Below are 26,200 nucleotides of genomic sequence, written 5' to 3'. Positions count from 1 at the left end.
CTGAGCCTCCCTCTGCCTTTGGGCAATTGAAATTGCAGAAAATAATTGTTTTGTTGAAGAACAGAGAGTTCAGACTCCATAAATCCAACAACGTGGCTTGAGAAGAGAAATGATTTTGAAATATAGAGGTATTATATAATAGGTATATATTATATAATATATGCAATATGTAATATACAATATACAATATGTAATATACAATGTACAATATACAATGTACAATATACAATGTACAATATACAATATGTAATATACAATATACAATATGTAATATACAATGTACAACATATAATACATACAGTACAATATATAATATTCAAGATACAATATATAATATACAAGATACAATATATAATATGTGCTGTACTATATATAATATATAGTATATAATATATAATTTATACTTTATAGTATATAATATATAATATCTAATATATAATATATAATATATAATTTGTAATATATAATATATAATATATAATTTATAATTTATAATATATAATATATACAATCTACTGTACTATACTATACTATAACATCATATAATTACATTATAATACACATTATAACAATCATACTACAAACCCATATTTTGAAAACACAGCCTCCCCAGCTGCCTTTGACACAGAATTTGAAGCTTGCAACAAATTCACTGCCAGCTTCCGCATGGACCACGCCCCGACATGCCAGTGGCCTCCCCCATTCCCCCCCAAAAACAGCTGTACTTTTGCTTGCTGTCTCCTGCCTCGTGTTTTATACTGAAACTTTTTCCCACCCCTTCCAACACAGGTGGTTGTCAATGCCTTGGTTGGCGCTATCCCTTCCATTATGAATGTCTTGTTGGTCTGCCTTATCTTCTGGCTGATTTTCAGCATTATGGGGGTTAACCTGTTTGCCGGGAAATATCATTACTGCTTTAATGAAACAGCTGAGCATCGCTTTGAGATAGATGTTGTTAACAACAAGACGGACTGCGAGGCTCTGATGCCACCCAACTCCACGGAGATCCGGTGGAAGAATGTGAAAATTAACTTTGACAACGTTGGGGCAGGATATCTGGCTCTGCTGCAAGTTGTGAGTTTGGGTTTCTACCATTGTCCCTTTAAAATACCCCAAAGTGAGGGGCTGGAGCTCTAAAATACCCCAAAGTGATGGGCTGGAGCTCTAAAATGCCCCACAGTGATGGGCTGGACCTCTAAAATACCCCAAAGTGATGGGCTGGAGCTCTAAAATGCCCCACAGTGATGGGCTGGACCTCTAAAATACCCCAAAGTGATGGGCTGGAGCTCTAAAATGCCCCACAGTGATGGGCTGGACCTCTAAAATACCCCAAAGTGATGGGCTGGAGCTCTAAAATGCCCCACAGTGATGGGCTGGACCTCTAAAATACCCCAAAGTGATGGGCTGGAGCTCTAAAATGCCCCACAGTGATGGGCTGGACCTCTAAAATACCCCAAAGTGATGGGCTGGAGCTCTAAAATGCCCCACAGTGATGGGCTGGACCTCTAAAATACCCCAAAGTGATGGGCTGGAGCTCTAAAATGCCCCACAGTGATGGGCTGGACCTCTAAAATACCCCAAAGTGATGGGCTGGAGCTCTAAAATGCCCCACAGTGATGGGCTGGACCTCTAAAATACCCCAAAGTGATGGGCTGGAGCTCTAAAATGCCCCACAGTGATGGGCTGGACCTCTAAAATACCCCAAAGTGATGGGCTGGAGCTCTAAAATGCCCCACAGTGATGGGCTGGACCTCTAAAATACCCCAAAGTGATGGGCTGGAGCTCTAAAATGCCCCACAGTGATGGGCTGGACCTCTAAAATACCCCAAAGTGATGGGCTGGAGCTCTAAAATGCCCCACAGTGATGGGCTGGACCTCTAAAATACCCCAAAGTGATGGGCTGGAGCTCTAAAATGCCCCACAGTGATGGGCTGGACCTCTAAAATACCCCAAAGTGATGGGCTGGAGCTCTAAAATGCCCCACAGTGATGGGCTGGACCTCTAAAATACCCCAAAGTGATGGGCTGGAGCTCTAAAATGCCCCACAGTGATGGGCTGGACCTCTAAAATACCCCAAAGTGATGGGCTGGAGCTCTAAAATGCCCCACAGTGATGGGCTGGACCTCTAAAATACCCCAAAGTGATGGGCTGGAGCTCTAAAATGCCCCACAGTGATGGGCTGGACCTCTAAAATACCCCAAAGTGATGGGCTGGAGCTCTAAAATGCCCCACAGTGATGGGCTGGACCTCTAAAATACCCCAAAGTGATGGGCTGGAGCTCTAAAATGCCCCACAGTGATGGGCTGGACCTCTAAAATACCCCAAAGTGATGGGCTGGAGCTCTAAAATGCCCCACAGTGATGGGCTGGACCTCTAAAATACCCCAAAGTGATGGGCTGGAGCTCTAAAATGCCCCACAGTGATGGGCTGGACCTCTAAAATACCCCAAAGTGATGGGCTGGAGCTCTAAAATGCCCCACAGTGATGGGCTGGACCTCTAAAATACCCCAAAGTGATGGGCTGGAGCTCTAAAATGCCCCACAGTGATGGGCTGGACCTCTAAAATACCCCAAAGTGATGGGCTGGAGCTCTAAAATGCCCCACAGTGATGGGCTGGACCTCTAAAATACCCCAAAGTGATGGGCTGGAGCTCTAAAATGCCCCACAGTGATGGGCTGGACCTCTAAAATACCCCAAAGTGATGGGCTGGAGCTCTAAAATGCCCCACAGTGATGGGCTGGACCTCTAAAATACCCCAAAGTGATGGGCTGGAGCTCTAAAATGCCCCACAGTGATGGGCTGGACCTCTAAAATACCCCAAAGTGATGGGCTGGAGCTCTAAAATGCCCCACAGTGATGGGCTGGACCTCTAAAATACCCCAAAGTGATGGGCTGGAGCTCTAAAATGCCCCACAGTGATGGGCTGGACCTCTAAAATACCCCAAAGTGATGGGCGGGAGCTCTAAAATACCCCAAACTGAGGGGCTGGAAATGCAAAATGCTTCTGGTGCATTTCCTGTGCTTCCCTCTCTCTGAAATCCAGCATTCAGTGGGGTTGGGGCTGGGATGAATTTGCCATTTTATATTTCTTCTCTTTCTTCATTTACGGGTCTCAATAAGGGGCCCCAAGTCCCCCAGTCACCCTCAGCCTGGTTGAACCTCATGAGACATCTTAAAGATGGCCTGAAAGAAGGATAAAAAAATCTCCTTTAGATCTATGTATTTCAAAAGTCTTGAGCTTGATTTCTGTAATTTAGATGAAATTAAAAGAGACATACTGAAATAATATTAAAGTTTATTATCCAGACCCATCAGGAGTGCTAGGGAGTCCCTGGCAGAGCTGGTGTAATTCTTGTATTTTGGGTGAATTCTGTCTCTGTGTTTTCTCTGCCAGGCTACATTCAAGGGCTGGATGGACATCATGTATGCAGCTGTAGATTCCAGAAAGGTAACCTGCAAAACTCCCCTCCCCTTATTTCTATCTGCTCTTTTGCTTTGCTAAAATCAAGAGTAAAAGTTGTAGAATTGTGTTTGTAGCAAGTATTTCACACCGGGATTGTTTCCTTTGCTCTGGGGTCTGATGAGTTAAAAGATGCTGAAGAAAATCCCAAAAAGGGCAGGTTCTTCTGGTTGGTTTTTTTGTTCTACTCCAACTGATTTTTGATCTTTGATGGTTTGGAAACACAACCAATCTCATTTTGCCTGTGTCTGTACGATGTCTTTGAAATGTTGTTTGTTGTTTTTCTTATCTCCCCTTCAGCAAGAAGAGCAGCCCAAGTACGAGGACAACATTTACATGTACATTTATTTTGTTATCTTCATCATCTTTGGCTCCTTTTTCACCCTGAACTTGTTCATTGGTGTCATCATCGACAACTTCAATCAACAAAAGAAAAAGATAAGTGATCTGTGTTTGCTGATTCCAGCTCAGACCTGTTCCAGGACTGTTGGCTCTTCAGGCTGGTGGCTTTCTTTGTAAAATAAAGTCATTTTGGGGCACAAAGCTCCTTTTTTAGAGCTGTGGGCCTCTTGGTGCCTCACAGGAGTGGCTGAGCACAACATGCAGCCCAAGCCTTGATTTAAACTACAGCCAGATTAAATGTTTTCTGTAGATTTTCATGCATTTTGGGGTTTTTTTATGCCTTGACTAAAATACAAACTGGAAGCAAGATGTCTTCCTCGCCTGTCCTTCTGTCTCTGTCTCATATCCTGCTTCTCCTCAAAAAAAAAGTTGTGATTTTGGGTTTCTACCATGAATACCCCAAAGTGAGGGGCTGGAGCTCTAATTTGGGATGGATTTGCATGGTGCAGCTCCTGGAGATGCCCTCACAGCTGCTCACCACAGAGGGGAGAGTGGGCTGGGGAAGGAGGCAGTGCAATGGAACTGATACATTTCAATTTATAGGTAATTTTAATTTCCTATAAATCTCATTTACAGGAAAAACAAATAATTTTTCATTAAGATCAGTGCACCCTGGGTGTTAGTGTGAGTTATTTCTGGCTGAAGTAGCTGCCACCAGCCTCTCACCTGACAGGTCTCACCTGAGCTGGGGTTTACTCCTTTCCCTTCTGCTTCTGATTGTAACCAGTTTTCCTTTTGCCTCTTTACTTTGGAGGTCAAGATATTTTCATGACAGAAGAACAAAAGAAGTACTACAATGCCATGAAAAAACTGGGCTCAAAGAAGCCTCAAAAACCCATTCCCCGACCTCTGGTGAGTACATGGGAGGGAGCTCAGGATAAACCTGTGGAGTGGATTGCAAAGGAGCTTTTTCTCCAAAAGCATCCCTTGTTCTCACTCATGTTGGACCCTCACCACCCTGGTCTTGTCACTGTAGCTCAGGTGTCACCTGCAAAGGTTAAAACACTTGTCCTGGGCTTGGTGTTAATCAGTTCATCACCTGAATCAGGAAAATAATCCCAAAACTTCACCTGGGTGAGAGGCCTTAGATGTGGAGCAGGAGCCTCCTGGCACTCCCAGGAGAACCTTTGGCAATCACCCGGCCTTGGGGGCTTTGCTGATGGAGAGCTGAGCTCATTCCCCCGGTTCCTGAAAGGCTTTGGATCCCTCAGAAAGCCAAAAAGGGGGCTGGGTTGAGTCCCTTAGGGGCTGTGTGGGTAAAGCATCCTGCTCCTGGGGCTGTGGTGGTGCCAGGACTCCAGAGGTGTTGGGTTCTCCTGCAGGTGCCAGCATCTGGCTGCTTTCCCCAGCTGTGACTGCAGAAGCTCAGCAGAGAGCAAGATGTGCTGCTAGGAGGGGTGGAGTGGCATGTTGGGGTATAAATCATGGCATTTTCCTGCTTTTGTCCTCAGCAGTCTGCCTCGTGGACAGGGTCTGCCTTGAAAGCTTTGTTCAGAACTGACAAAACCAGGTCCTTATCCCTCTTTGCACCAGTGGTGAAATGATTTGTTGACTGATGGTAAATCAGGAGGAAATTCCTCCCTGTGAGGGTGGTGAAGCTTGGCATGGGTTGTCCAGAGAAGCTGTGGGTGCCCCTGGGAGCATCCTGGGGCAGGGCAGGGGGTGGGATGGGGTCGTCTGAAGGACATTTCCAACCCGAACCGTTGCTTGGCTGTTGCTCACGCCGGGTTCCCTGCCTCTCCTGCTGCACAGAACCGCATCCAAGGAGCCGTCTTCGACTTCGTCACGCAGCAAGCCTTCGACATCGTCATCATGATGCTCATCTGCCTCAACATGGTGACCATGATGGTGGAGACAGACACTCAGAGCAAGCAGATGGAGGACATCCTCTACTGGATCAACTTTGTGTTTGTCATCTTTTTCACCTGTGAGTGCGTGCTGAAGATGTTTGCCTTGAGGCACTACTATTTCACCATCGGGTGGAACATCTTTGACTTCGTGGTTGTGATTCTGTCCATCGTGGGTAAGTGGGACACCGCTCGGAGCTCGTGCTTGATGCAGAGGCGATACAAAGCAGCACAGTGCAATTTCAGAAGGCTTCAAACCCGTTTTTGTTTTAGCATGCATGCTTTTTATACACTCTTACAACACTCTTAGTTTACACTTTACTCATTGGTCATGAGAGACAAAGAAAGTGCTCATTGGAATTTCTCTTATTTATCCTTTTCTTGGTTTCTATGTCGACGACCTTGGTAGGAAATTCTTTCGGGGTAAACGTGGACCCTCTTATCAAACTTCTCTCTGGCTCACAGGAGTCTCTGTAAAGCCTCTTTCACACCTAGAGGTGTTTGAGTGCCAGGCTGTTTTGGCATTTTTAGGGTAGAACATGTCTTTGAAAGGGATATGTAGGTAGCAGGACTTCAGGGTTCTCTTTGAGCCTTGGGGAGACACCGTGGCAGAATTTATCTGAATTTATTTATGAAGTCCTGACTGATGCCCCTTCCCTCTGTTCTGACATTCCAGTTGTGTGGGGTAAACCACTTGACAATTGCTCTGTCTGTAAAAACTGAAGTTTCAGAATATTTTAATCATCAGAATATTTTAATGCTCTGTAACCCCTGAAAATTGCCTTGCAGGGCTCCTTGCCACAGCAGAGGACTTGCCATCTTGTTTGCAGTTTGTTTGAATGTTAAATCCATGTTTCCTCCAGCAGGTTTTGAGGTTTTTAGCATCTAATCTGCAAAATATGCACAACCTCACAAGTGAATGGGAGTAAAGCTTGGCAGGGCACAAGGCACGCTGAGAAACCACCAGAGCATCCTGCAGCCTAAAATTCAGCCCCAGTTTTTTCTGCTGCTTGAAATCAGGTTGATCTCACCCACTTTTAGCACCCTCAGAGCAGAGTCCCATGGCTCCCAGGGCAGGGTGAGGCACTGGGGGCAGACACCTCCAAAAAGCAACTTGGAGGAGGAGGGATGAGTCCTTCTGTAGCTGAACCTCTTCCCTATCCACGTCGGAGGGTCTGTGGCTTCCAGCCTCTTCCCCTCTCCATTTTGGGAGCCAGAGCATTGAGTTAAGACCTAGAATCACAGAATCATGGAATGCCCTGAGTTGGAAGGGACCTACAGAGATCACCCAGTCCAACCCCTGGCCCTGCACAGACACCATCAACCCCACCCTGGGCATCCCTGGGCGCGGCGCCTGGAGCTCCGGCAGCCTCGGGGCCGTGCCCATTCCCTGGGGAGCATTTTCAGTGCCCAAAAACCCTCTGGGAGAAGAATCTTTTCCTGATTATCCCTCCCGTGACCCAGCTCCAGCTGTCCCCTCACTGCTCCCAGGGAGCAGAGATCAGAGCTGCCCCTCAGGAGGATTTACCTGCCTGAAGGTGAGACCCTTCATGGCAGACACCCTCTGCAGATCCACTCGTGGCATTCCGTGTGCCCCATCCATCAGAGGAAGCAGCAGCCTGTGCATCTCCACTGTCACAGCCGTTGCCTCTCTCCTTTAGGGATGTTCCTGGCTGAAATCATCGAGAAGTACTTCGTGTCGCCCACCCTGTTCCGAGTCATCCGCCTGGCTCGCATCGGCCGCATCCTGCGCTTGATCAAGGGAGCCAAGGGGATCCGCACGCTGCTCTTTGCCTTAATGATGTCCCTGCCTGCCTTGTTCAACATCGGCCTCCTGCTCTTCCTGGTCATGTTCATCTTCTCCATCTTCGGCATGTCCAACTTCGCCTACGTCAAGCACGAGGCGGGCATAGACGACATGTTCAACTTCGAGACCTTTGGCAACAGCATGATCTGCTTGTTCCAGATCACCACGTCGGCCGGCTGGGACGGGCTCCTGCTGCCCATCCTCAACCGGCCCCCAGACTGCGACCTGGACAAGGAGCACCCGGGCAGCGGCTTCAAGGGGGATTGCGGCAACCCCTCGGTGGGGATATTTTTCTTCGTCAGCTACATCATCATCTCCTTCCTGATCGTGGTCAACATGTACATCGCCATCATCCTGGAGAACTTCAGCGTGGCGACGGAGGAGAGCGCGGACCCGCTCAGCGAGGACGACTTCGAGACCTTCTACGAGATCTGGGAGAAGTTCGACCCCGACGCCACGCAGTTCATCGAGTACAGCAAGCTGGCGGACTTCGCCGACGCCCTGGAGCATCCCCTGCGCGTCCCGAAGCCAAACACCATCGAACTCATCGCCATGGACCTGCCTATGGTAAGTGGGGACAGGATCCACTGTTTGGACATCCTGTTTGCCTTCACCAAACGCGTCCTGGGGGACAGCGGGGAGCTGGATATCCTGAGACAGCAGATGGAGGAGAGGTTTGTGGCTTCCAACCCTTCCAAAGTGTCTTACGAGCCCATCACCACCACGCTGCGGCGCAAGCAGGAGGAGGTGTCGGCGGTGGTGATCCAGAGGGCGTACAGGGCTCGTTTGGCACGACGGGGCTTCACCAGCCGAAGGCCTGCCGCCCCCAAACTGGAAAACGGGGGAGCCAACAGGGAGAAAAAGGAGGGCACCCCCTCCACGGCGTCCCTGCCCTCCTACGACAGCGTCACCAAACCCGAGAAGGAGAAACAGCAGCGGGCGGAGGAGGGCAGGAGGGAAAAGGCAAAGAGACAAAAAGACGCCAGGGTGGCCAAGTGTTGAGACACACACACACACACACGTGCAGAGAGAAAGGGAAAAAAGTTAACAAAAAAAAAAAAAAATAGTAGAATTGTACGAATTAAAAATATTTGCAAGTGAAACAAAAAAAAAAAAAAAAAAAAAAAAAAAAAAAAAAATAAATTAAAGAAAAAAAAAAATTTTTAAGAGAAAAAAAAAAAAAAAAAAAAAAAAAAAAAAAAAAAGATTGTTTACAAACTTCCTGAAATATATCAATACAGAAGAGCTGTGGAGACACTTACCTGAAGATCTTATACCAAACATAGTCTGCTTACTGTGTGACAGCGTTGCATCTAAAGCAGTGACCTACCACCTGTTAAAGGACCCTGTAAACAAACATTTAAACACAAAAAAAAAGGAAAAAAAAAAAGGATTTTCTATTGTTTGGGCAGGTGGATACTGCATGTTCCACATCAGTCAATGCAACTTAGGACAAACAAGCAAAATAAACCACACACACACACAGAGAAACACACACAGAGACAAAACCCGCTGCTGGGATTCATGTGTTTTCCAAAGCAGCCCCAAATGGATTTTATTTTCCCATTTTGTTGATTATTCTCAGAAGAAAACCCAGAAGTCACAATGTCAGTGGGTTTGTTCATGCAAAACTAGATTTGCGTTTAGTTAAGCAGCAAAATAATTTAAAAAAGAGGAAAAAAAATCGAAAAAAGAGTTAAAACAAGTAGAACAAAAAAAAAAAAAAAAGGAAAAAAAAAAAAAAAAAAAAAGGAAAAAACAAAACAAAGCACCCATTAAGCCCACTGAGTCACCATAGTTTATCTGAGATTTATTATTTGCATTCTACTTTCTACATGGGCTTTACTTGGTTTGGGAGATGGGGTGGTCGGGTACCTTCAGCCTGGAGCCAGCTCGGGCTGATCCCCCCCCAAAAAAAAAAAACCAAAAAGTGCTCGTTAACGCCTAGAAACGATTTTTGCAGATTTTTGCAGATTTTTTGCATGATGGCATGACCAGGGACCATGCATGAGGAACCACAAGCAGGGGACACGCGCTCACCTGGCCACAGAGGTGTGTAAAGCCATAAATTTGAGGCACTCCACTGAGTATCTACTGTATTTTGGAGAGAAACCTTAGTGATGCTCCTGCCCGGCACCAGTACTCCCAGTTCACAGAGAATCTTCCATAAACCTGCCAGTAGAATTTAAAAAAAAAAAACCCAGCAAAACCTCAGTGTAACTCTAAAAACCACCAAAAAAAACCCCCAACAGAACAAGCAGGTGAATGAATTGTGTGTGTCTGTTGAACAACTTTCTTTTCCATACAGCCATGGGTTTTTTTTTTTTGCACATTGAAACAGAACAAAAGTCCAAAATGCTGCTCTGGACCTCACCAAAAGGGAGAGGATAAATCTGGGAATGGCTTGTTATCCATGTCACTGTAAATCCAAAAGCTAGGGCTTCAACCAGCCAGCAAGGTCAGTTGTATCCTGCAATATTTAGCATTAATATTAATTGTCCTTCAGCCTCCGTCCTGCGGCGCAGACACTTCTTTTGGTAGAGATAAAAAATGTTAGAAAAAGGAAAAGCAGCACGTTACCTCTGCTGGTGGGAATTTGGGGAGCTCGCCCACAGCAGTCCTGGGGTGGAGGGTGGGGTTGGGAGTCACCTTTGGGGTCAGGACCCACCCTGGGGTCAGGGCTCACCTTTGGGGTCGGAGCTCACCTTTGGGGTCAGGACTTGACTCACCTTTGGGGTCAGGACCCACCCTGGGGTCAGGACCTGACTCACCTGTGGGGTTAGGGCTCACCTTTGGGGTCAGGACCCACCTTTGGGGTCAGGACCCACCCTGGGGTCAGGACTCACCTTTGGGGTCAGGACCCACCCTGGGGTCAGGACCTGACTCACCTGTGGGGTCAGGGCTCACCTTTGGGGTCAGGACCCACCCTGGGGTCAGGACTCACCTTTGGGGTCAGGACCCACCTTTGGGGTCAGGACTTGACTCACCTTTGGGGTCAGGACCCACCCTGGGGTCAGGACCCACCCTTGGGGTCAGGACCCACCTGTGGGGTCTGGACTTGACTCACCTTTGGGGTCAGGACCCACCCTTGGGGTCAGGACCCACCTTTGGGGTCTGGACTTGACTCACTTTTGGGGTCAGGACCCACCCTGGGCCCAGGCGCTGACTCACTTGTGGGGTTAGGGCTCACCTTTGGGGTCAGGACCCACCTTTGGGGGCAGGACCCACCCTGGGGTCAGGACTCACCTTTGGGGTCAGGACCCACCCTGGGGTCAGGACCTGACTCACCTGTGGGGTCAGGGCTCACCTTTGGGGTCAGGACCCACCCTGGGGTCAGGACCTGACTCACCTGTGGGGTCAGGGCTCACCTTTGGGGTCAGGACCCACCCTGGGGTCAGGACCTGACTCACCTGTGGGGTCAGGGCTCACCTTTGGGGTCAGGACCCACCCTGGGGTCAGGACCTGACTCACCTGTGGGGTTAGGGCCCACCCTTGGGGTCAGGACCCACCTTTGGGGTCAGGACTTGACTCACCTTTGGGGTCAGGACCCACCCTTGGGGTCAGGACCCACCTTTGGGGTCTGGACTTGACTCACTTTTGGGGTCAGGAACCACCCTGGGCCGTGCCGTGGCCCTCGTGGTGGCTCCTGCTCTGGGGGGTGCAGAGCTGGCCCCCGGGGTGCTGGGCTGTGGCCAGGAGGGGTTTTGGGGGCTCAGCCCATTCCCCCCCAGCCCGGGGCTGCTCTCACTGCAGCAGCAGGAGCTCCAGGAGCCACGTCCCGCTGCTCTCCCTCTCCCCACCCTTTGGGGTGTCCCCAGCCCGCCCCGCTCAGCTTGGGGGGTCCCTTCAGGGTGGGAAGCCAAGGGTCGCTGCAGGGGTGACATCCAAACCAAGGGTACCCAGAGCAGGGGAGGAAAAAAAAAAAAACAAATCCCAATTGATGGGAGGATGAATCTCGGTTTGCGTAATCCCATAAACCCAGAAAACGCCAGGAATCGCCTAAAATGAACCAAACCCAAGCAGGAAGCCATCCAGCAGCCATCTGTGCCACCTTGGCATCCTCGGGGCGGCCACGGCACGGGAGCAGCTCTGCCCCCCAGCAGGGACCCAGGATGGGATGTGTAATAATAAAAACAATAACAAAGAACAACAACAACAAAAAAAATCTACATACATATGTACAGGCTACGTTGTAAACAGCACAAAAAAAGAAAAAAAAAAAAAGGAAAAAAAAGGAAAAAAAATAGCTGAAAAGTGTGGTTGAACTTTTTAAGAGAATATTATAAATACTGTAATATATCATTTTATTTTATTGGCATGCCTTTTTGTAAATACAAAGAACTACAAAAAATTATAGAATGGCTTCTGGCTTATGCCATTGTCCATGGTTATTTTTATTTTTTTAAGATTTTTCTGTTGTCCTTAGATTTTAGATAGCCAGGAAATGTCCCCCAAAGATAAAAAAACACAAAACCCCACAACAAAAAAATCCCAAACAAAAACCTAACCCCCTCAAAATAGATTTTAACAAAAGCTTTATTGCAAGTGGTATTTGCAGCAGCAAAAATGTCTATTTTTGGGTTCCAATGTGCAATAAGTCGACCACTTCTATGCAAGATTTGGCTGAATTTCACAATTGTTCCTAGGCTGGGCTGAGTCTTGTAGGTGACACTCGGTGCGTTGGCGTTTGTGCTGGCAACTCATGAAGCTGCTCAATGACTTTAAAATAAAAAAGTCCCTCCAAACTCTGGATATATATTATTTTTTTTTAGTGTTTGTCAGTGTGAGACGCAAGAGGAAGGGGAGGGAGGAGGTTTTTCAGCTTCCTGTTGGCTGGAGTTGGTTCTGCTCCAAAAAAAAAAAGGGGTTTGGGGTGTTTGGGGGTGGTTTTGTCCTTTGGTTTCCTCCCCGGGGCAGAGGAGTTTGAGTTGGGTCTGCACTGGGTGAAGCTGAGATTGGAGGAGATTTTGGGCAAAGAGCCTCAGGGATTTGTCTCCCCCAAATCTCCAGATTGTGTTTTTCACAGAATTCCCCTTCTGGATTCAGGGCTGTGGGAGCAAATTAAGGGGGGTGGTGTGGTTAGGAAGGTGTAGCCAAAACTCACGACCACAGCAAGGAGTTCCCTTCCCTCCCCCACCTCTAAAATCCTCCCTTTTGGGTTAATTTGTGACTCCAAAAGTGTGGAGGGGAGGGCGTTAATGAAATGCCAGTCCGAGCTGCTTTATTCACTTTCCTCTTCACCTTTTCTGAAAATATAGAAGCCAATGTTGGAAAAAAAAAAAAATAAATAAATCAGGTAACCCCATGGTGTTCCCTAGAGGCCACACCTGAGTCTGAATGATTATTCTGCTGCAGAAATGAAATAAAATTTAAAAAAAAAAAAAAAACACCAAACCAACAAGCTGTTCAAGCTGTAAAAGCTCAATAGTGAAGATTAGTGTATTAGAAATTGCATGGTGGCTCATACCGGTCTTACCCAACATGATTAACAATTCCTATAAGCCAAAAGAAAATGAAATAAACTCAAATAAATGAAATAAATTCCCTTTTCACTGTACAAGGGAAGGTTGTCTTGGTGTCCCAGTTATTCTCACTCCTCCTCTTCCCCTTTTCCTGCCCCTCTGGGCTCCCCCCAAGGCGTTTTTAGGGTGGTTTTGGGGAGCAGTGAGGTGCAGGAGGAGCTGTTGGAAGGTTTTTGGTGTTAAAGGTGTCAGGTGATGGCTCAGCCCTGCTGGGGCTGTGGGGGCTGTGCCTGCTCGGGGCTCCCTCTGAGGCAGGTGAGGGTGAGGGTCCCAGGCAGGTGAGGATGGAGGTCCCAGGCAGGTGAGGGTCCCAGGCAGGTGAGCGTGAGGGTCCCAGGCAGGTGAGGATGGAGGTCCCAGGCAGGTGAGGATGGGGACCCCAGGCAGGTGAGGATGGAGGTCCCAGGCAGGTGAGGATGGAGGTCCCAGGCAGGTGAGGATGGGGACCCCAGGCAGGTGAGGATGGGGGTCCCAGGCAGGTGAGGACCCCAGGCAGGTGAGGATGCTCCGTGCTGGATCTGCTCTGGCAGGAGAGGATGTTGTTCTGTGATGGCTCACCTGGAACTGCTCACCTGAACCTCTCATCCTGTAACCCCTCACCTGCAACCCTGTATCCTGTAACCCCTCACCTGTAACCCCTCACCTGTAACCCCTCACCTGCAGCCCCCACCTCTTCCCCTAAAAAGACCCAAGAAAGGCCCCAAAGCCCCCCCCCAGTCTCCTCCTCCCCAGGGGGTTGTGGGGCAGCAGCTCTGCAGGGCTGCTCTGGGGGCTCCTGCTGCCCCCCAGTGCTCCCAGTGCTCCCAGTCCCTTCCAGTTCCCCCCAGTTCCTCTCCCAGTTCTCCCAGTTTTCCCAGTGCTCCCAGTGCTCCCACCCCTGCCCTGGGCTTCCCTTCCTCCCACCAACCCCCCTGCAGTGACAGGGCTGGCTCAGCTGGGGACTCCTGCTGCTCCGTGGTGCTAAAGGGCCCTGACCTGGGGCTGGGGCTGCCCACAGGTGACCCTCACCTGCCCCCCAGCACCCCCTCCCCCTCCTGCCCAGAAGGGCTGAGCTGGGCACGACCCTCCCCAAAGGCAGATTTAACCTGGAGCTGAATGCCCGAGGCACCACCTTGGAATTGCTTTCGATTTTTGACTTTTGGGATTATTTCTCGTAGGAGCCATGATTAGGAGTTTTGGTCCAGTTTATTTGGCAGGTGTGAGTTTTTTGCTGCTCGGTTGAGGCCGGTCCAAGCAAAGCCAGAGCGTGGTTGTGCCTCCCTGCGCTCCCCCCGTGTCGCGCACGCCGGCACCGCTGGTTTAACCGGGCGCAGGGATGGAGGATTCCCAGCTCTCCCCACCCGTGACTGCCGTGGCTCGTTCCCTACCTCACAGGGGTGTTGTGAGGCCCCATGAGTGACCGAGGGTCCCGGAGCTGTGGGCAGGCACCGTGGGGCACTCAGGGGTGACCAAAATGCTGCTGTGACAGTCCCACAGCCCCTGCCCGCCGTGCAGCCGTGGGGCAGGGCCGCTTCTCCCCTCCGAGCCCCGCTCAGGCCGCTGGTGGTGGCCCCCTGCTCCCCTCCCAGCCCTGGTTTTCCTCTCTGTTCTGTTTTACCTGGGGAGAGGAGGAGGAGGCAGCTGGGGGAGGGTGGAGGAAGGCGATGGAGGGACGGGCTGGGAGTTCCATGGCTGAACTTTTGAGTTCCTTTGTACTGTACATCTTTTTACTTTGGAATTTGCAATAAAGAGGTATGTCCATCTTGTTTTAACAATTTCTCCTGCCTGCCCTCTCATTCTGTTCCCCTCGCTCCCCAAAATCCTCGGCTCAGACAGCTCCTGGGGCAGGGCAGGACTCCAGGGGTGGCTTTGTAAAGCGGGGCTGCTCTGAAATGTGGGGGTCCAACCCCAGCCCCTGCCCTGAGTGAGAACCCAGGGATTATTTGGGTGGGGGTGAGAGGAATTATTTGGAGGAGTCACAGCTTTGAAAGCACCCCGGGCACAGCACAGAGCTCATCCCAACCCCACCCCGGCGTGCTCTGGCTCCTGCTTTGGGGAGTGCAGCTTTGGGAGACACATCCTGCCACGACCACCCTTGCATTGCCCCATCCCTGCAGCTCCAGGCTGCTGCAGGGCAATTTGCAAACTGGAGCAGCCCTGTGGTTGTGGGGAGCACTCCCTCCAACACCCCCTGCTTCACACAGGAGCTGGTGGTCACCCCGAGTTTTCCCAGTTTTAATTTTAATGGGTTGGGAGAAAGGTTGGGTAATTTTAAGGGTTCCACTTGCCCTGTTGGCTCTGACCACATCCACAGTAGCCTGCCTCAATTGAACTTTTAAAGTATTTAACACAGAATATGCACAGAAATCCAACACCATCCTCCTCTCCTTCCATCCTTGGAAGCTCCTCGGGCTCTGTGCTGTGCTGTGACACAGCCAAAAACAGAGAAAAACCTAAACCCAGAGAAAGGGACAAACCCAGAGCCCCCCCAAGCCTTTGGCTCAGGAGAGCTGTTATCCCAAACGTCCCCAAGCAGCGCAAAACACCTCTGCCACAGCCCTTGGTCAGGTCGTGGGTGTCACAATTAACCTCTCTCGTGATCAATTAACCCCAGGCATGGCTCAGCCTGGTGAGAATTCCGCTGCTGGCACCGTGCTCCTTTTTCACCTGGAATAATGGATTTTTGGCTCCTGCAAGCACTCAGGAGCCCGGGCAGCTCCTGTCCCAGCCAGGACACTGCCGAAGGAGCTTTGCCCAGCTCCAGCCCTGCCACAGGGAGCCCTGGCACCCAGGGACAGACAGGGACACCTCCAGCCCAGCAGCTGGGGGTGCTGGTGGTCACCTCGCCTTGGACGAGCCCAGGGTGCCCCTCCGTGCCCAGGAGAACACACAAAGCCCACGTCGGGATGCCAATTCCCCCCTCGAGGCTTTACTGGGTCTCGTTTTCCCTTCGGCACCTCCCGGGAGCTGCCGCGGTCGGTGCCGCGCCAGCATCAGGCGCCCAGGAGCCTCTTCCAGTGGCAGAAATACATCGCGGTCCCCGTGAGGAGCACGGAGCTGAGGAAGGCTCCCAGCACGCCCAGCACCACGGGACGGACCCAGCCCAGGAGGTCTCGGCTGTACTGGGGGGGCCGGCGGCGCTGGAAGAGCAGATCCCCGGCCAGGGGAGCCCTCCGGCCGCGCTGCCCCGCGGGCTGCAGCTGCACGGAGCTGAGATGCTGCACGCTCCGCCTGTATCCCTCCACATTCCTGCGCAGCTCCAGGCTCCGGTCTTGGTTCAGGTTTTTGCCCAGCTCGCGGGCGATGTCCGAGCGGCCGATGTGGTGCAGGGCACGGACCAGGCGGTCCCACGTTGTCACTTCTCCCGCCGTCACCAGCCAGCGCCGCAGCACTTCCGAGCATCCCCGGGCGCTGCGGCGGCGGCGGGTGGGCTTCTCCTCCTCGGAGAGACCCCCCGGCTCCTCCAGCTCCGGGCTGTCCGGCTCCTCCTCGGGGCTGTTCAGCTCTGCCTGCAGCTGGTGGCACTCGGAGCCGGCCAGCAGCTCGGCGATGCGGCCCATGCTGTGGCGACCCACGGTGGCGGCCACCGTGTCGTCGGTGCGGCCACGCAGGGCCAGCAGGAGCAGGACGAGGCCCAGCCGTGCCAGCATCGTTTGGGTGCCAGCCTAGATTGCCCTGGGCATCGGGGTGTCCCAGGAACGTGGAACCCCCCACCCTGACCTCACAGAGCAGCTCCAGGCCGTGTTCCCTGTCCTGGGTCGCTTGTCCTGTGTCACACCCACGGTGTGGCACCCGCCCCTCCAGCCTGGCAGCCCTCCTGGCATTCCCCAGTTCCCAAACTGGGCACCAATTTTGGGGCTGTAGGGACCAAACGTGTCCCTAATCCCCAGCAGGGACCAACCAAAGCGCTGTGACGCTGCCCAGGAGGGGCTCCGAGGTGGCACCTCCGCTGCTGGCAGTGACATTTGTCCATCTGTCCCAAATCCTCCTCGCCTTGGAGTGTCCTGCCCTTCATCCGTGGCACTGAACGGAGCTGGGGCTGGCCAGGCTCTGGATCTGCTGTCCCCCCGTCCCTGCCAGCGCCTCTGGAGCAGCGGGATGGGCACGGTTCCGCTCCTTGCGACACCTCCGCCACCCCGCCTTCCTCCCACCCCCCAGAGGAGCGGGCAGGCAGCACCCCAACCCCCCGGGACCTCCCTGCCCCTGTGCCACCCCAGAGGGACCGAGCAGAGCGCGGCTGAGCACGCTCGGGGCCGGGCTGAGGAGCCGCGAGCAGCCCTGGGGTGGCACCAGCCCCGTCCTTCCAGCGGGAATGCCCGGGGACTCCCTGATGGCAAACTGTGATCGCCCTGGATCTCCCTGGGTCTCCCAGATCTCCCTGGATTTCCCTGGATCTCCCTGGATCTCCCTGGATTTCCCTGTGTTTCCCTGGATCTCCCTGGATCTTCCAGGATTTCCCTGGATCTCCCTGGATTTCCCTGTATCTCCCTGGGTTTTCCTGGATCTCCCTGGGTTTCCCTGGATCTCCCCTGGATCTCCCAGGATTTCCCTGGATCTCCCTGGGGTTCCCTGGATCTCCCCTGGATCTCACTGGGTTTCCCTGGATCTCCCTGGATTTCCTTGGATCTCCCTGTGTTTCCCTGGGTTTCCCTGGATCTCCCCTGGATCTCCCAGGATTTCCCTGGATCTCCCTGGGTTTCCCTGGATCTCCCTGTGTTTCCCTGGATCTCCCAGAATCTCCCTGGATCTCCCTGGTGGGTTTCCCTGGGTTTCCCTGACACCAAACTGCGATTTTCCCCCGGATCTCCCCTGCACCCCCGGGCTGGGGCTGCTGGAAGCAGCGAGGAGCCCCCAGCCGCCCTTCGCTGCAGGGTGAAGAGGATGAGGATGAGGAGGGAGGAGCCTTCCTCCCGTTTTCCTGCCTTGGACCCCTCCGTTCACACCCTGTACTCCCCTCGGGGGTCCCAAAACCCCCCCGGATTGTTCTGGACACTCCCTGCCCCCAGGGATGTCCCGGTGTCCCCTCCCAGCCCGGGGGTCCCCAACTGCCCCCCTGGACCCCTGCCCACCCTCCCCTGCTATTCCCACCCTTCCNNNNCCAGCTCCCTCAGCCGTTCCTCACAGGGTTTGTGTTCCCAGCCCCTCACCAGCCTCGTTGCCTCCTCTGGATGCGCTCAAGCGTCTCAAGGTCTTTCCCAAATTGAGGGGCCAGAACTGGACACAGCACTCAAGGTGTGGCCTCAACAGTGCCGAGTACAGGAGAACAATGACCTCCAGCTCCTGCTGGCTACACTATTTCCTGATCCAGGCCAGGATGCCATTGGCCTTCTTGGCCACCAGGGCACACTGCTGGCTCACGTTCAGTCAGCTGTCACCAGCACCCCCAGGTCCCAAAAAACCGGCTGGACGCCCCCCCAGGAGCCCCCCAAGGACAGGAGTTGTTCAGGTAATCTCTTTAATACTGTGTAATACTTTTTTTTCTTTTTTTTTTTCTTTTTTTTTTTCTTTTTTTTTTTCTTTTTTTTTTTCTTTTTTTTTTTCTTTTTTTTTTTCTTTTTTTTTTTCTTTTTTTTTTCATTTTAAAATACAGCATTTCTTGAGGTAGACCATCCCAGCCCTAGAGCTTGTCTGTCTCAGACATCAATAAGACATGAATTAAATACTTTCATGTACAATATGTTGCAAAATGAGGTAGAAATGGTTACAGAGAGTGTACAAATAGGATAATAATAATAATAATAATAATAACAATAAGTCTTCAGGAACCCAGCACGACTTTTTGGAGGTGGGAGGCAAAGCGTAATGCCCTGGATGCAATGAGAAACTGGAAAAATTAGGGAAAAACCAGGAAAAATTGGGGAAAAAGCCAGCAGACACCTCTGGGGGAGCCCCTGTGAGGGATCTGTTCTCTCTGCATGCGCAGACCCTGAGGTTTGGGGGGGCTGCTCCAAGGGGGAGGCCTTTAGAGCACTAAAAATAATAAAAATCAACTTTTTTTCAAATGGGGAAAACCCCCAGCGTGACGCAAAGAGGGGCCAGTGGGTGGGCTGGGGGTTCATGCTCTGTGCAAAGCCCCTCGCTCAGCCCTGCTGGGCTTTTTTTGGGGGGCGAGGGGAAGGGGGGGATTTGCCCAATTTGCTCCAAAAAGTGGTGCCAGAGACAGCTCCCGACCTACAGCACTAAACTTTCCATTGAAGACACGTTACTCCACCAAAATCTACGATAAACGATGTTAAAAAACAAAATTTCAAATAAAATTATGGCATAATATATTGGAAAGCACCTGAAATACATTCAAATTTCATCTTTGTAACAGCTTCAAGTTTATTTTTTTCCTTTTATTTCTTCCTTTCTTCACCCCCTTTGGAAGCAAATGCAGGAGGCAGCTTTGTCCCAGGTCAGAAAACTCTTAAAAAAATCTCCTTTTTCCTTTTCTGAGAAGATAAAAAGTGTTTTTTTAAAAAAAAACATTCTTTAGTTTTTCTGAGGTAATTCTTTTCCTGAGTAGTTAAAAAAGAAAACAAACAAACAAAAAATACTACGGACCTTACAAAAATAAAAACCCAAGTCTAGGATATTCAACAATCTACAGCATTTTACTCCAAAACCCCCTGGTTTGCATTTCTTGAGGTAGACCATCCCAGCCCTAGAGCTTGTCTGTCTCAGACATCAATAAGACATGAATTAAATACTTTCATGTACAATATGTTGCAAAATGAGGTAGAAATGGTTACAGAGAGTGTACAAATAGGATAATAATAATAATAATAATAATAACAATAAGTCTTCAGGAACCCAGCACGACTTTTTGGAGGTGGGAGGCAAAGCGTAATGCCCTGGATGCAATGAGAAACTGGAAAAATTAGGGAAAAACCAGGAAAAATTGGGGAAAAAGCCAGCAGACACCTCTGGGGGAGCCCCTGTGAGGGATCTGTTCTCTCTGCATGCGCAGACCCTGAGGTTTGGGGGGGCTGCTCCAAGGGGGAGGCCTTTAGAGCACTAAAAATAATAAAAATCAACTTTTTTTCAAATGGGGAAAACCCCCAGCGTGACGCAAAGAGGGGCCAGTGGGTGGGCTGGGGGTTCATGCTCTGTGCAAAGCCCCTCGCTCAGCCCTGCTGGGCTTTTTTTGGGGGGCGAGGGGAAGGGGGGGATTTGCCCAATTTGCTCCAAAAAGTGGTGCCAGAGACAGCTCCCGACCTACAGCACTAAACTTTCCATTGAAGACACGTTACTCCACCAAAATCTACGATAAACGATGTTAAAAAACAAAATTTCAAATAAAATTATGGCATAATATATTGGAAAGCACCTGAAATACATTCAAATTTCATCTTTGTAACAGCTTCAAGTTTATTTTTTTCCTTTTATTTCTTCCTTTCTTCACCCCCTTTGGAAGCAAATGCAGGAGGCAGCTTTGTCCCAGGTCAGAAAACTCTTAAAAAAATCTCCTTTTTCCTTTTCTGAGAAGATAAAAAGTGTTTTTTTAAAAAAAAACATTCTTTAGTTTTTCTGAGGTAATTCTTTTCCTGAGTAGTTAAAAAAGAAAACAAACAAACAAAAAATACTACGGACCTTACAAAAATAAAAACCCAAGTCTAGGATATTCAACAATCTACAGCATTTTACTCCAAAACCCCCTGGTTTTGGGGTGTAACCCCTGGTTTGGGGTGTAACCCCCTGGTTTGGGGTGCAACCTGGTTGTTTTGGGGTGAAACTCCCTGGTTTTGGGCTTCTCCCCCAGCTCCCCCTTTCCCTGATCAAGGTGAGAAGGGGCTCCAAGGACACCCGAGGTATTTCTGTTAGGAATAATAAAATCAATTAAAAAAAAAAAAAAGACAATAAAGCTTTTGGGGCGGATGGGGGAGCTCCTGAACGCGGCGTTGGAGCGGATCCCGGTGCCAGGAACTCCCAGGGCACCTCCAGCCCCGCTGGCACCGCCGCTGCGGGCACTGAGGGCTGGGAAAATAATAAATAGCTTATCCTGAGTGGTGGGCGAGGCTCCCCGAGAGGCACAGCAGGGGAAATCCCCGGATGAGTCCCAAAGAGGAGAGGAGAGGTGAGGAATGCGGTGCTGCTAGGAGGGATCCACCCCACAGACCCCAATCCGTGTCCCAAATCTGTTCCCGCGGCCTCGGGGTCTGTCCCTGTGGTCTTGGCGTCCGTCCCTCCGGCCTCGGGGTCTGTCCCTGTGGTCTTGGCGTCCGTCCCTCCGGCCTCGGGGTCTGTCCCTGAGGCCTTGGGGTCCCTCCCTGCAGCCCTGAGGTTCATCCCTGTGGCCTCGGCGTTTGTCCCCACGGCCTCGGGGTCCGACCCCCGTCAGTGCCTGGTGCCGTACATCTTATCCCACTCCAGGAACAAGTCCAGCTCCTTCTGGGACGTGGCAGGGCACACCTTGCAGAACGCCTTCTCCAGGTCCTGGTAGGAGGCGGGGGGTCCCGGCGGCGCGCGGCGCGCGGTGGCCCCGGCGTGCTGGCAGAGCCGCAGCAGCTCGGCGCCGGAGAAGCTCTCGGTGCGTTGCGCCAGGGCCGCCAGCTCCCGCTCGCTCAGGCAGCAGCTCTGCCGGGCCAGGGCCTGGCGCAGGATGCGGCGCCGCGCCTCGCCGTCCGGCGGCGCCACGTAGAGCCGCGTGCCGAAGCGCCGGTGCGACGCCTCGTCCATGCTGCCGGGCCGCGCCGTGGTGCCGATGACCACCACGTTGTGCTCGGATGAGGTAGCCACGTTGTCCAGGTAGGAGAGGAGCTGGGATTTGAGGTTGCTGGCCTGGCCGCCGTCCTCGCCCGCCCGCGCCGCCAGCAAGGACTCGGCCTCGGTGATGAGCACCACGGAGGGCTGCCGGCAGCTGGCCACGAAGAACACGGTCTGGAGGATCTTCTCCGCTTCGGCCTTCCAGGTGGACAGCAGCGTGGTGCCGCTGAGCCTCAGCAGGGTGGAGCCCAGCTGGGTGGAGATGCAGCGGCTCAGCAGCGTCTTCCCCGTGCCGCGGGGCCCGAAGAGCAGCAGGGTCCGCAGCGGGTGGCTGGCGCCGCTGTAGGAGCCGGGCCGCAGGATGGGCCACAGCAGCTCCTCCTCGATGGCCGCCTTCACCGACGCCTGCCCGGCCACGTCCGACCACTGCACCGGCGGGCCCCGCTCCACCACCTTGGTGTTGACCAGCTCCAGGAGCAGCGGGTCGATGTTCTTGGGCTGCTCCTCCGGCGGGGCGCCGCCGAACGCCGGCGCTTTGGGGGGCGGCCGCAGCGGGAAGGGGGGTCCCGGCTCGGCCGCCCGCTCCCCGTTGGTGAGGGGGGGGCTGAACTTCTCGAAGGGCTCCGCTGGCCGCAGAGGAGCGTCCCTGGCGCCGTAGGACGGCGAGACCATCCCCTTCATCTGCTGCCCGCCGTACTTGCCGCCGTGCTCGTCGGCGCTCCCTGCTCCCGTCGGCCGCTTCCCGGCCTTGAAGGCCAGCTGGGGGGACTCGCCGCTGCTGCTGAACCCGTTGCCCCGGCACTCGCCGTTGTCCGACAGGGCGTAGGGGGACTTTGGCTGCTCGTAGCTGTATTTCCTGTACCTGCCCTCTCCGTCATCCTCCCCAGCGATGTCGAACGCCTTCCTCTTCAGCGTGCCCGCCGCCTCGGTGCCCAGGGGTGGCACGGCCAGGGCGCCCAGCCCGGAGCCCTGGTAGCCGTAGCCAGGCACCCCGGGTGGGCGGGCGGAGGGCGGCGGGGCTGGGATGGGGGTGGGCGCGGCGATGCCGGAGGGCAGGTAGGAGGCAGAGGGGTGGGGCGGGTGGATGCCCCCGTAGCCCGGCTGGGGCGGGTAGCTGCCGCTGGCATAGTTGTACATGGCGCCCGAGGAGCCGTAGCCTGGCACCAGGGCGGGCGAGGGGTGCGGAGGCTGCAGGAGCCCCGAGCTGTGGAGGCCAGGAGGGTGCGGGGGGGGCAGCGTTGCTGCTGGCTGGGCACAGTAGCCGGAGGGCAAGTAGGTGCCACCATAGCCTGAGGGATACTCTTGAGAGGCGCCGAGCGCCCCGGAGCTGGCCGCAGCTGCCCCGCAGGAGTTCCCAGGGTACACGGGCTCGCTGAGGTTGGCCGACACCACCGGGGAGCCCCCCAGCCCGATGGCCCCGCTGCCGGCAGGGACGGCGGGTGGCACCACGCCCTTGGCACCAGCCAGGCCATCGTGGATGGGGGTCAGGGGGTAGGTGCCATCAGAGCCGTGCGCCCCCGGCCAGGGCTCCCCGTCCCCCTTCTGCCCGTTAATGGCGCCGAAGGCTCCATCCCCGTAGGCGCCGAGCGCCGGGCGCTCGTAGGGCGCGTCCAGCACCCCCGAGTACTTCTCGGCGTACCTCTTGAGGAGGTTGGAGGCCGTCAGCGCCGAGATGTCGTCGTTGGCCCAGGCGTAGTTAAAGCGCTGGCGGGCGCTGGGGTACAGCTCGGACTTGTGGGCCGGTGAGGAGGTCGTGGAGGAGACGTCCAGGTGCTGCTCCGGCCACTGGTTCAGGGACTGGGCATGCTCTGGTGACCAGTGCATCTTCGACAGACCTGTGGGGACGGGACAGCACAGGTGAGAGCAGTGGAACAGGAGCTGTCCCCAAATCCTGCTGTGCTGCCCTGTCCTTTCCCCACCACACCCCCGGGCTGGGAACGCCTGCTCCAGCTAACTCTGGATATTCACAGGATCACCGAGGTCAGCAAGGACCTTCTAGATCATCAAGCCCAAGCTTTGACCAATCCCCACTTCATCACCCAGAGCAGAGCACTGAGTCCAGCTGTCCCTCCAGGCATGGGGACACCACCACATCCCTGATGTCCGATCCAACTCCCACCAATGCTTTCTGTGAAGGAATTCTTCCACCCTAAAACTGCCTTGACCATGGGCACCTCCTGCTGAGGTTGGTATAGCTGCCTCTTGCTCCATGGGCTGCCGAGGGTGGTGGGAGTGTCCCCCCCCAGCCATATGTGCAGAGCCTCAGGGTGTGAGAATGGGAAATCCAAAAACTTACACATGGAAGGGTTTGATTTGCAACCTTGAGAGAAGCTTGGATTGATATAAAAACACAACACACACACACACACACACTGAGCAGAAAAATCATAACCTTATGTTTCTGTAGTTGCAAGAAAGAATATGCCTTAAGTAAGTGACATTTCTGGGATTTGGGGACACCAGGGGAGGTGTCTGACCACTCCTGGCCAGCAGCACAACCAGCAAATCCCAGCGGCATTCCCAGGCTTTTGGCAGAGGGAATGCTCCCTCCGAGAGCAATGAACCCAACTGCTCAGACGCCAGTTAAAAAATCACCTGGAGGTGGCCCAGGGGTGGAATTGCTCCTCCAAAAGCCTGGAGGAGGGTTGGAAGCCCACCACAAGGGCACAGCTCCTCCAGCCCTGTTCCCAATCCCCGATCCCCGAGCTGCTCAAGGGAACAGCTTCACAATCCCCAGGCGCCAACCACCCCCTTGAAGAGGCGAGGAGAAAAAAAAAACCCCAAATCCATGGAAAAAGCTGGAAAACTCAGAGAGGGGGGAGGGCGGTGGGCAGGGAGGAGTTGTCAGGGTTGAAATGGGACGTGAATGAGTGGCGGAGCGGGACAGATGTTTCAATGCTCCCCTTGGCAGTGTGAGAAAATTACTGTCCAGTGACCAAATGGCAGGGCCGGTTCCCACCCTCGCTGCTGCCCATTATCCCCAGCACAAGACAAAGGCGGGCAGGGGGGCTGGGCAGGGAGAATCCTATTGTTCCCGCCCGCCCTAATTATGGAAATCTTGTTAATCTATTCAGCAGCGAGTCTGAACTGGGCTTTTGTTCCGGGGGTTTTCAGCGGGCGCACCGCTGAGGGTGTCCAACGGCTCAGCGTGGGGATGGGGTGCGCTGCCGCCTCCCCCCCGGGAAAAGCTCCAGCCACGAGGCCGTGGGATGCAGGACAGCATCGCAGGGCTTTGTCGGAGCGGGGACAGCTCACCCTCGGCCCCTGTGTGCAGGCGCACCGCGCTTGCACACGCACACGCTCGTGTGAAACGTTCCGGCGCTCGTTGCCCGGCCCCACGCACATGGTGCTGATGTTGGGGTAGAAAAATTCTGGGGAAAAAATCCCAGTGGAGTGACCCCCCCCAGGCAGCGTCTGCAGATGGCTGTGATGACCCCACACCCCCGTGGGGATCAAGAGGAGACTCTGATGGGTTTGGAGGGCAAAAAAGCAGAGAAGAGTAAACACATCCAGGCTGAGGATGGACTGAAGCTGGGGTTTAAACGCAGCCAAATTCACATCCAGGCTGAGGATGCACTAAAGCTGGGGTTTAAATGCAGCCAAATTCACATCCAGGCTGAGGATGCACTAAAGCTGGGGTTTAAACACAGCCAAATTCACATCCAGGCTGAGGATGCACTAAAGCTGGGGTTTAAATGCAGTTGAATTCCCCTGAGCCCCAGGAAGAGGGGCTGGCTCTTGGAGGGAGTGATCCAGATGGGTGTCATCCCTTTGGGCAGTCCAAGTCCAAGGAGCATCCCAGTCCTTGGGTGCCAGGCTGAGCTGCCAAGCCACAGCTCTGTGGTCATCCAGGCTCTGTGGTCATCCACGGCTCTGGCCATCTGAAGCTCTGTGGTCAGCCACGCTCTGTGGTCATCCAGGCTCTGTGGTCATCCACAGCTCCGTGGTCATCCAGGCTCTGTGGTCATCCAGGCTCTGTGGTCATCATGCATCTGCCATGCCGGTTTGGCTGCTGCTGGCTCCTCCTCAGCTGAGCTGCCAGCTTGGAGCATCCAGGCTTTTTCCAAAACCCACTGAGCACAGAATCACCGCACCACCAAATCCCAGAACCACGGAATCCCAGAGTCACACAGTCCCAGCATCAATCGGGCTGGGAGAGACCTTCAAGACCACTGTGTCCAACCCAGCCCCAACACCTCAACTCAACCCTGGCACCCAGTGCCACCTCCAGGGATGGTGACACCACCACCTCCCCAGGCAGCCATTCCAGAACTTCATCATTCTTTCCATGAAAAACTTTCTGCTAACATCCAACCTAAACTTCCTGTGGTTGCAGCCTGTCATTCTGTAGAAAGAAACCCACCCGTGACGATGGGGATGCCACACCTGACCGTGACACCAGGGATATCACAACCCACCCATGACACCAGGGATGTCACAACCCACCCGTGACACCAGGGATGTCACACCTGACCATGACACCAGGGATGCCACA

At 53.1% G+C, this 26,200-nt stretch overlaps 2 protein-coding genes across 4 annotated transcripts in view; one reads left to right on the top strand and one right to left on the bottom strand.

The window, feature by feature from the left end:
- SCN8A (sodium voltage-gated channel alpha subunit 8) overlaps nt 1-10,508 on the top strand; it is a 62,683-nt gene extending 52,175 nt beyond the window's left edge. For 2 of the 3 annotated variants that reach the window (XM_041400340.1, XM_041400341.1), the window contains exons 22-27: nt 790-1,074; nt 3,395-3,448; nt 3,761-3,898; nt 4,610-4,714; nt 5,615-5,885; nt 7,371-8,637. In XM_041400340.1, the coding sequence (XP_041256274.1) occupies nt 790-1,074; nt 3,395-3,448; nt 3,761-3,898; nt 4,610-4,714; nt 5,615-5,885; nt 7,371-8,518 (2,001 nt within the window). In that variant the 3' untranslated portion in view covers nt 8,519-8,637. Of the gene's footprint in view, nt 1-789; nt 1,075-3,394; nt 3,449-3,760; nt 3,899-4,609; nt 4,715-5,614; nt 5,886-7,370; nt 8,638-9,479 lie in introns of those variants that run through there. The other variant, XM_041400342.1, reaches the window with a different exon arrangement.
- Nucleotides 10,509-21,336: 10,828 nt separating this feature from the next.
- Nucleotides 21,337-23,532, bottom strand: FIGNL2 (fidgetin like 2). The gene has a single exon (XM_041400334.1). The coding sequence runs from the start codon at nt 23,527-23,529 to the stop codon at nt 21,337-21,339; it is 2,193 nt and encodes a 730-aa protein (XP_041256268.1). The 5' UTR covers nt 23,530-23,532.
- Nucleotides 23,533-26,200: the final 2,668 nt, after the last annotated feature.

Source organism: Onychostruthus taczanowskii, unplaced genomic scaffold (genome assembly GCF_017590055.1).
Source record: "Onychostruthus taczanowskii isolate IOZ18803 unplaced genomic scaffold, ASM1759005v1 scaffold178, whole genome shotgun sequence".
Lineage (NCBI taxonomy): Eukaryota > Metazoa > Chordata > Aves > Passeriformes > Passeridae > Onychostruthus > Onychostruthus taczanowskii.
The sequence above is the reverse complement of the archived record's forward strand: the minus strand, read 5'-3'. Positions and strand labels throughout refer to the sequence as shown.

What these genes read in the sequence shown, in the direction of transcription:
- FIGNL2 (XM_041400334.1), bottom strand. Translation starts at nt 23,529, where the DNA reads ATGCACTGGTCACCAGAGCATGCCCAGTCCCTGAACCAGTGGCCGGAG.